Consider the following 10,833-nt stretch of genomic DNA (forward strand, 5'->3'; position numbering starts at 1 on the left):
TGTTAATTCTCTAAATGAAGTATTAACAGTAACAGGACTCTTCTTGCCATAAATGACAGATGAGGGCTCCATAACTTTTTTGCTGAACAACCTGCACAGATAATTTTTTTTATAGTGATCAAATGTTTGTGCTGAACATTAGCTCACCCTCTCCATTAAATCAACAATTCCTGTACAGATGCACACTATACCACATGTCAGATGTTGAAATGATTACAGAACAACACGAAATGAAGTTCTTTGTTCAAGAACACTATGCACCACCTTGGAAATCGAAATCATGATCTTATGATCACAAGTGCACCACTCTTACCATTAGGCCGTATGCACACACACACACACACATCTTGGGTTGGCAAAGAAAGTAATTTCATTTTTTGCAAATAGTTATGGTATTTTTTGAATGACTTTTATTAATGTTATGATTTTTCCTTTTTGACATTTGGTAGCTGTTACTATTAGCTTACTCTAGAAGCAAATTGTGCATAATTTTCTTTACAGCTGTTAGTTCAGTGTCAATTTTAACATGGAATGCAAAAACGAACATTTTCGCCATACTTTGCTTTTTTATTTCCATAAAGGCAAGAAAGCTGCTATGGCTCACAAAGAGATATGTGAAGTTTATGGTGTTGATTGCTTAACAAAACGCACATGTCAGAAATGGTTTAAAAAATGCCATTCTGGAGATTTTTTACTAAAGGATGACCAACATTCTGGTTGACTTAATGAAGTTGATGATGGCCAAATCAAAGCCATAATTGAATCTGATTGTCATATAACTGTGTGAGAGATTGCAGTGAGTTTAAATGTATCACACACAACAACTGAAAATCACTTAAAATATCACTTGATATTTGGGTTCCACATAAATTGAAAGAGATTCACAACACAATGAATCAATATTTGCAATATGCATCTCAAATGCAATGAAATTGACCTTTTATTCATCACTGGTGATGAAAAGTGGATTGTCTACAATAACATCAATCAGAAACGATCATGGTCCAAGCATAATGAACCGTCACAAACCACATTGAAAGCTGAATCGCATCGAAAAAAGGTCATGTTGTCAATCTGGTGGGATTACAAAGGTGTTGTGTATTTGGAGCTGCTTCCAAGGAGCCAAACAATTAATTCAGATGTTTACTGTCAACAGCTAATGAAACTAGAGAAAGCAATCAAAGAAAAATGGCCAGAATTGGCATATCATAAAAGAATTGTTCCACCATGACAACACTAGACCACATGCGTCTTTGCTAACTCTTGAAAAATTATTAGAACTTGGTTGGAAAGTGGTGTTACATCCACCATATATCCCTGACCTTGCACCATCAGATTTACCATTTATTTCTTTGAATGGTAAAACTTTCAATAATGATGATGACCTGAAATTACACTTGCTTCAGTTTTTGGCTAAGGACCAGAAGTTCTATGAGCATGGAGTCATCAAGTTGCCAGAAAGATGGCAAAAGGTAATCAAACAAAATGGAAAATATATTGATTAAAGTTCATTCTTTGTATGAAAAAAAATGACTTTTATTTCACACTAAAAAAACCAAAATTACTATTTTGCCAACCCAATATCATTATCATCATTTAACGTCCTCTTTCCATGCTGGCATGGGTTGGACGGTTTGACTGAGGGCTAGCAGGCCAATTAGCTGCACCAGGTTCCAATCTGACCTGGCAAGGTTTCTACAGCTGGATGTCCTTCGTAACACCAACCACTCATAGGAGCCAGTCAGGCAGGACTGGCATCGACCATGTTCAGATGGTGCTTTTCAGATACCACCGGCATGTCTATATATATATATATATATATATATCAAAGTTACAGGAATGTAAACAAATCAGCAGCAGTTATCAAGCGGTGGTGGAGCACAAATACAATACATACACAAAGACCCACACATGTGTATATGTATATAACAGGCTTCTTTCAGTTTCCCGCTACCAAATCCTCTCACATGGCTTCAGTCAGCCCTGAGCTATGTTAAAAGACACTTGCCCAGGGTGCCACATAGTAGGACTGAACTTGGAACTATGTGGTTGAAGAGCAAACTTCTTACCACACAGTCATGCCCATGCTATTAAACCAATATCCTGACCATTCAGCAAAATGCAATTTTCAGTTTTATGTGATGATGTGAGAGTAAATTCAGATTGAAAAAATAACAGTTCATATCAAGTAACCATATTAAACTAGACATTATAGTTATTTTGTGATGTGTTTTTGTTGCTTTGAAATCAAAGATTGTGCAATATATTTGTGTTTTTACAGGAGCATTATGAACAATCAGTAACATCTGGAAGTGGATCTGGTTTGCCTTTTCTTGTTCAAAGTACTGTAGCCAGACAAGTCATGATGGTTGAAATGATTGGTAAGTATTGTCAAGCTTGACTCTATATGGTTTAATTATATGCATAAGATTACCAAAGAATATTGACATCATATAAATATAAGGCAGGATGTGTGTGTGTGTGTATGTGAATGTAGTTTATGCACGTCCACAAATTAGCACGCATATTGCTCCAATTTTAGGAGGAGATTCGTCATGACCCTATCTGCATTTTCATCAACTTTTTCTCTTAGAGGTACCCACGTATAGCTATAAAATCGATTTTCAACCATAACTTTTACCAATTTTGAAGTTTGTTGACATGGCGAAGTCAAACTGTGTGAGTGTTTGCTAGCGTCTAACAAAAAAAAAATGGAAAGAAAAAGTGGAAGAGGGAGACAGAAAGCGTCTAAGCAAAGAAAATGTTTGTAACCAAGACAGAGTTTGTTTGCCAGTGTCTAACAAAAAAAAAAAAAAAGGAACGAAAAAGTGGAAGAGGGAAACAGAAAGCGTCTAACAAAGCATTTATTTATTTTTAATTGAGCACCAATGTGATCTAGTTGAGCACCAGATCACATTGAGTGATAAACAGTGCATTTAAATCATCGATTAATGATTAAAATTTACCAAACAATTAAGCAGTTACTAAAATGTTGATTTTAAACACCTTCGAATGGTTAAAATTGTTTAGATAAAAATATGTAATTAGAGTGTGAGTAAGTTGTAAAATTATTTGTTAATGTTTTGAATTTGTGTTGTTAATTTTGTTGACTTTCTACAAAACTATGGCTTAGTAACAGTGTGGAATATAATTTCTTGTAATACTGTGTATGCTGCTATTCTTAATAATCCTTTGCATAGGGTAAAAGTCAGGAAAGAAATTATATTAAATTGATAGATAAATATATTTATTTTTATTGTTATAAACATTTAGCATTCAGATTGTCCTGTCAAATGTGAAGTTTATTTATTCACATTGTTTTGAATTAATCGTGCATTATCTCATGGCTTCAATGATGTGATTGTCTATTTTTAGAAAGACATTAAAAGGCAGGTGTAAAATGTTGGATTGGGTCAGTTTGAACATAAAACAGACAGGATAATTTGGTCAGATATGGCCAGTTTAAATGCTAAAGTGTTAAAAGAAAGTGGAAAGACAAAATTTTCTAGAGAAAAGGTAGTTAAAAGGCAAAAATAGCCAGGGAAAATACCTTGTGTATACTCTGACTCTAAAGCCTGTCAGGATTGACTTTGCTTTTCACCCCCCTCTGGGTGCTGGGCATTGATTCAATTCATTACACTCCCTCCCACAAATGTGTGGCTTTATGCCAATATAAGAAATTACATTAAATTAACAAATTTTGTTTTGATTTCAGGTAAAGGACGATATGGAGAAGTGTGGAAAGGAACCTATCATGGTGAAGTTGTTGCTGTTAAGACATTTTCTTCTCGTGATGAAGCCAGCTGGGATCGTGAAACTGAAATTTATAACACTGTTTTACTACGTCATGATAATATTCTTGGATACTTAGCATCAGACATGACCAGTCGTAACTCATGCACTCAGCTATGGCTCATCATGCACTACCATGTCAATGGCTCCCTCTATGACTACTTACAGAGAGTAGTTTTAAACCATCAGTCGATGCTGCTTTTGGCTTATTCAGCAGCAGCAGGTCTGGTTCATCTTCATTCGGAAATTCTTGGAAAACAAGGAAAGCCTGCTATTGCACACCGAGATATTAAGTCGAAGAATATCCTGGTCAAAAAAGATGGCTCCTGTTGCATTGGTGATCTTGGACTTGCTGTCATACATAGTCAAACAACGAACATCTTAGATCTTGGTAACAACACCAAGGTGGGGACAAAACGTTACATGGCACCCGAGGTCCTTGATGATCATTTGAACACTTCTCTATTTGAGTCATTCAAATGTATTGATGTGTATGCCTTTGGTCTGGTTCTCTGGGAAATAACACGCCGTTGTGCTCTTGGAGGTAATTCAACTTCATTGATTTTTTTTTTTTTTAAGTTGTACCAATTCTATTATGTTCAGAATATTTCTGAATATATATTAAATAATGTTTACTTGTCTATTGCTGTGTATGTGTCGTTTATTGCTGTGTATATGTTGTTTATTGAAGTATGTATGTGTGTGTAAAGCTTGATGGGTTTGTATTTTGAGATATTCATGAGTTCTGCCCCAAATTCACTTTGCAATGCAATCAATTTTCAAATTATTGCCCACTTCAAAGTAAGAAAATATCTTAGTATAAGTAAACGGAGGAGCCTTAGAAGTTATTCAAGTAGAGCACTGTTTAAAAATATTATTTGAGGTTTCAGGAAATCAACACTAATGCTTAAGCATCTTGAAAAACATCTTATTCATAAATTTGTTACACACATGTGTGATTTATAAAATAAGGTAAGCAATAATATTTTCCTAAGTTTTTATCTCTTTATGCAAAGTGCAGCATTAACTTTTTATCTGATCTCCAGTGCATCAGAAAATAGAAAAAATGTTAAGAACCACTGCAATATGTGGTCGTTTGACCTGCTCAAAATAGCAGTCGTTTTTGATTTGTCTGTTAAAAATCATACCCTACCACTAGAAAAGATGCAATGATCACAGCTAGAACCTCTTTTCATCATTTCTGCTCAGTCTAAACTGATCTAGAGCAAACAACAACTGTCCAAATTTAGGGTGAAACTCTGCTCTTATTCTTCATATTGATAAATTCTAAAAATAGAATTTTGCATTTATACATATATATAAAAATATATATATTGAAAAGAAATGTGTCGTTTGTTTTATATGATCTATGTTGACCTATTAATGCTTTTATATGAGTTTGGAGTAAAATATTTATTTGAAAAATGGATAGAAATGTATATATGTGTGTAACATGAAACATAGCATGTAATTAATTAAGTACTAAATAATTAGATCTATTAAAATATTGAAAGAAACATTTCCTATTTGCTTTACCACACTGACAGGTTAGTCAATATTTATCAGAATTTTTTCCTAGAGCCTATTTTATAAGTTATCTACCTTTATGCAGTTAATTTTCATCCTCCCTTCTTTTGAAATTAACTGAAGTGAAATAATATGAGGTAGGTTTACCAACGACATAATGTGGTTTCCAAACTGTAAACATAAAAGTAAAAAAAAAATTGTATTAATTAACCCTTTTGTGGCCGCATTTTCAGTGAAATACCCTATATACATATATTTTCTATCACTTTGATAAATGATTGAAAACTGAAGGGATGTTTTTAAACTAACTTCTCCATTAAGTTTGGTGTTTGTAATATAACTTAACAAAAGTTTCTTACATAGATTCATGATGGAATTTTAAATTTAGGCATGAATATTTTATGAAAGTGATAGTTTTGTGTTACAGAAGCAGAGGTTGTCTGGGGCAAGTTGGTATCAAGAGATGATATTACTTTCAACATATTTCTGTTCATTTTCAGTTATTGTTATTCAAATGCATCAACGCTCTATGACAAATACTTTCAACATTTGCTCTGCAATAGCTGATGCTATAGAGATAAAAAGTACTTTATGGCAGAATGCTGTTTTGTGCCTAGGTTTTAACTAAGATAATTCAGAAATGCACTTGGTCAAAAGTGTCAGCATTATAACTCCAGCTTCTCCTATCCTTAAGTCAATAAGTTTGTACTTTTCTAAGTCATATATCTCTTACTACAAAGAGTCAAGCAATCAATTTTTTTTCTTTCTTATACTTATTTCAGTCAGTCATTAGACTGTGGCCATGCTGGAGCACTGCCTTGAAGAATTTTTAGTTGAATGAATCGACCCCACTACTTATTAAAAAATTTTTTTTTGCTAGGCCTGTTACTTATCCTGTTGGTCTCTTTTGCCAGATCTTTAAGTTATGGCGACATAAACACACCAACACTGGTTGTCAAGTGGTGGTGGGGTACAGACACACAATCACACACACATATATGACAGGTTTCTTTCAGTTTCTGTCTCCCTAATGCACTCACAATGCTTTGGTCAGTCCAAGGCTATAGTAGAAGACAGTTGTCCAAGGTTCCAAATTTCTTATTTATTTCACACGTCCATGATACAAATATTAATGTAATTATTCAAGTCAATAATACTGATAAATAATTTTCTCTTCTATTCTGCAGGTATTTCTGAAGAATACAAGCCACCATTTTGGGATGTTGTTCCAAGCGATCCTAGTTTTGAGGATATGAGAAAAGTAGTTTCTGTTGATCAGCAACGACCCATAATTCCAAACAGATGGACTACTGATCCTGTAAGTATATTTTAGGTTCATAGAAAGCTTTGAGATGTATTACAGCATTCAAGTTTTGTGCTTCACTACAGTCAATATCTTTCTGGATCAGTGTAACCAGTACCAGTGCTATAATGAGATTGTGAATCAGTAATACCATCAGCTTTACAAAAGTAGACAAACAATGTAGGAGCCTCTATGCAGTTGCTCACTTCTAGATACAGCAGTCAATCTCCTTCAGTTGTGCATAAACATAAAAATGACACATTGGATAATTTTTACTTCAGAAAGATATTAGTGTTCTGAGTTCAAATCTCAATGGAATCAGTTTTGCTTTTTCTATTCATCCAGAGTCTGTAAAAATAAGTCTCTATATGCAGGTGTTGATTCATTTAAAACTTTGTAAAAAAAAAAAATCATTGATTTTGTGTTCTGTGAAGTACCTACAATGGAAGAAACAGGCTGTCAGATTAACATACACATGTAACAGTTTGTGTACTTTAAATTATGCTATTACATTCTTGAAATCACTGTTCACTGAAATTATGCAATATATTACTTTGAAGCATCTTAAACTAATTCAAATGATTTCAGATATTTTGGAGATGGAGTTATATATCAATTATATATATTAGTAACAATGGCAGTATTAATGCTGAAAGGTAATATTTATCCCACTAAAATGTGGATGTTCTGTTAAATGGACTATACTGTGGTACATATCATGAGAGAAGTTCTCATTGGCTTTTGTATATCTCCCTGCTAGTGATATAAACAAGAGTGCATTTTGCACCAAAAACCAGTATGAAAGCTTTTCTCATGGTATTTACCACAGTAAAGTTTGTTCTTACAGACCATCCATGTTTAAGTGAAGATAGCCATAAAAGTCATGCCTCAACGGATAGCTGGAGTCTGGACAGCTCCCTGTTAGCCAGCTCTATGTCAAGCCATCCTACACATACCAGTCTGGAAAGCGGACATGACCATTAAACGATGATGATGATGGTCTAATATATCTTAAGAAACCATTTTTCTATTTTACTTGTATATCATTCTTTAATTGGTTTCTCTGTGCTAGAAGTGGGAGACAAATTTCCTTCAAATCACACCCAACCATGTTAAAAGGAAAAGTATATTTAATAATATAGCTCAGGTACAGTATTCCAGACAAAAAAACAGGCTGCACATAGCTTGTGTTCCTATGATTGTATGTTTGCTTGATCAAAGCTAATTTGGGTTATGCAACAAAAGAAAATGCTGAAAAAGAGGTAATCCAAAAATCGTACACACACACACACCAATTATATACTCTGAAGATTGCTTCCAGGTTCATTTTTCTCCTAGATGTGTTATGTACCAAATTGATTATTTGTACTTATATTGTTCTATGAATATATTAGTATCTAATGAAAGTTATGAATGTCTGTATAAACCACAGTTGTTGACTTTTACATGTTTTACAACTCCTGTATATCATAGATAACCATCTCTGGTACTTATTACCAACTAATTGGTGTGAAGACAAGTAAACAGTTCAAGACATTGCTTGATCATAAATTTCAGATTTTATATTTAACGTTGTTTTAATAAATGCATTAAAATCTTTGGAGATCTTTTTTAAAGAATAATGTCAATATTTTTGTTGCAGATTCTCAACCAGGTGGGCAAATTAATGAAAGAATGCTGGCGCCATGAACCCAAAGCCAGACTGTCGATGCTGCGTGTTAAGAAGAATTTACAGCGTTATATGAATAAACCTGAAGATGACAATTAATTACTATAAATAAGACTTTCCAATATAACACTTGTCAGAGACTTAACAGCTGTGTACTTTAGAGAGGCAGATTCTGTACACACGGTCATTGCTGACATGTGTACAAGTGTGTATGCATTTACGCTTACATTTTTACAAACAAAAATATGAATTCAGATACACTCTGTGGGTATACATATGTATGAATACATGAGTGAAAGGGAGTGTATGTGTGTGTACATAGCATGCATGTGTGTGTGCGTATATATACATACACAAACATCTATGTACATGTGTATTATATATTTGTGTGTTTATGTATACACATGTATATATATGTACTTATGTGTGTGCATGTATATATGTATAAATATATATATATATATATATATACACACAGACACACACAAATGCATGCATGCATATCTGCATGTGTACATGCATATTGTGTGGGTGAATGCATATATATATATATGTATATATACACACACACACACACACAGATATGCATATCTAAATATATAATCTATACAGACAGACCTCATTCAGCAATATTTTTGCGATACATCATTAGTTTCATAGTTTTTATTAAACCAATCATCAATCTTGTGAAAGGATTCATTCACACATGTTGTCTATTCCTTTTCATTATATTAACTTTTTTTTTTTACATATTTTTTAGTCATTGAACACTTGTATAAAACCTGAATAATGTTTGATTCATCCCTTTCCTTCCCTACTAACCGTATTTTCTCCCACCCATAAGATATATATATATATATGTACCTCTCTCTCTCTTTATATATATATATATATATATATATATATATATATATATATAAAATCCATTTCAGTAGAGAATTATGTGTGCATTTTCTCATGTGAGTGTGTGTGTTTTTGCGATACAAGTTTGAAGCTGATAAACTCTGAATGTTTTCCCTTGGCAGGTAGGTATGGTCATTTCAAAGAATTTTTTCACTAATATGCAGTCATTTTAAATCTGCAATTATTTGCATTTTCCTTCATTAGTATTTTTCTGTTTTTGTTGATATGTATGTACATGTGTAAGTATACATACACAAACACACATATACATGTTTATATATGCATATTATGTATTTTCATATATACAGGGTGTCCTAAAATTAAGGCAAGGAACTTTTTTCAATTTTGCCGAAGCAAAATATTGTTGTATTTTGGGTCTGATCATTGCAATGCAATGGTAAAGGAAGCACAATTATGACACAACCACATCTTTTTGATATGACCACCTATGTTTCGAATCACAACCTTAAGTCTAAGTGCAAATGCTTCACATGCAGTACACAGCTGTTCTTGGAGAATCAAAACCCATTCCTGGTACAGTTTTGCCTTCAAAGCATCTAGCAAAGCACAAGCAGTGCTCTAGACCCACCCTCATCTCCAAAATGGACCAAACAAAAAAGTTCAATGGGTTAACATTGGGGCTTCTTGAGGACCATACATCCTTGCCTTTGAACAGCAGAATGTTTTTCTGAATCCAGTGTTGTGAATGTTTGGTGCAGTGGGATGGTGCTGAGTCCTGTTGGAGGCTCAAAAGTGCACCTTGAAAGCATTCATTCACCCATGGAAGCAGTTCAGCTTCCAGAATGTTGCTAATGTATTGCTGGGTGTTAATTTTAACACCTGAGAACACAAAAATGAGGTGAGACCTTCCAGTGGCTGTCACAGCTGGCCAAACCATAACTGACTGTGGATTTTGATGTCGATTTATGAGTCTACGCTTGACGGAGCTAGATACGCTCCAAAGTCGGTCATTCTGGTGGTTTACTGTCTATTTGATGTCAAATTTCTTCTCATCAGTGAGCACTAGGTTGGGCAACATATTTTCAACAATCTGACGCAGGATAAGATGATTTCTCTCCAGTCTCATGGTCTTATAAACTTGCATGAGCTCATGACAGCTGATCATCTTGTAGGGAAGGGTCCTGAGTCTCTCCTTCAGCACTTGATACATTAATGTTTGGTTTACTTTTGCTGTGGCAACTAGTTTTCTGACAGAACGACAATGATTTCGCCATGTCTTTTCTCTGGTACTTTTGATAAGCTGAGGGGTCTGCACACTTCTTTTTCAGCCACGTCCAGGTCGATCAGTGGAAGCACCAGTCACTTGAAATTTCCTGACAATTTTCCAGGCTGTTGTTTGGTTAATTTTAAGCTTTTTGCTATAGCTGTATTACTTTCACCTCCTTTGTAGAGAGTTATGATTGTATTTTAATCTCTAACTTAATTTATAAATCTGAATTTATTTAGTCTGAAATTAAAAAAATGACGCAGTAATCATTTATAATGATGTATAATTTTCATATCTTATATTTATTTAGAGTTATTAAACCCCAAAACTTAGGTTGGCTTAATTTCGCGACACCCTGTATATATATATATATGCGTGTATCTCTTTCTCTCTGTATTTGTATATATAAAT

At 33.9% G+C, this 10,833-nt stretch overlaps 1 protein-coding gene across 3 annotated transcripts in view; it reads left to right on the plus strand.

The window, feature by feature from the left end:
- The window catches only part of LOC106874712 (activin receptor type-1), a 74,683-nt gene extending 64,480 nt beyond the window's left edge, over positions 1–10,203 (plus strand). For all 3 annotated transcript variants that reach the window (XM_052967084.1, XM_052967083.1, XM_052967082.1), the window contains 4 exons: positions 2,282–2,381; positions 3,716–4,336; positions 6,507–6,637; positions 8,265–10,203. In XM_052967084.1, the coding sequence (XP_052823044.1) occupies positions 2,282–2,381; positions 3,716–4,336; positions 6,507–6,637; positions 8,265–8,390 (978 nt within the window). In that variant the 3' untranslated portion in view covers positions 8,391–10,203. The remainder of the gene's footprint in view (positions 1–2,281; positions 2,382–3,715; positions 4,337–6,506; positions 6,638–8,264) is intronic.
- Positions 10,204–10,833: the final 630 nt, after the last annotated feature.

The sequence above is a fragment of the Octopus bimaculoides genome, chromosome 4, assembly GCF_001194135.2.
Source record: "Octopus bimaculoides isolate UCB-OBI-ISO-001 chromosome 4, ASM119413v2, whole genome shotgun sequence".
Classification (NCBI taxonomy): Eukaryota; Metazoa; Mollusca; class Cephalopoda; order Octopoda; family Octopodidae; genus Octopus; species Octopus bimaculoides.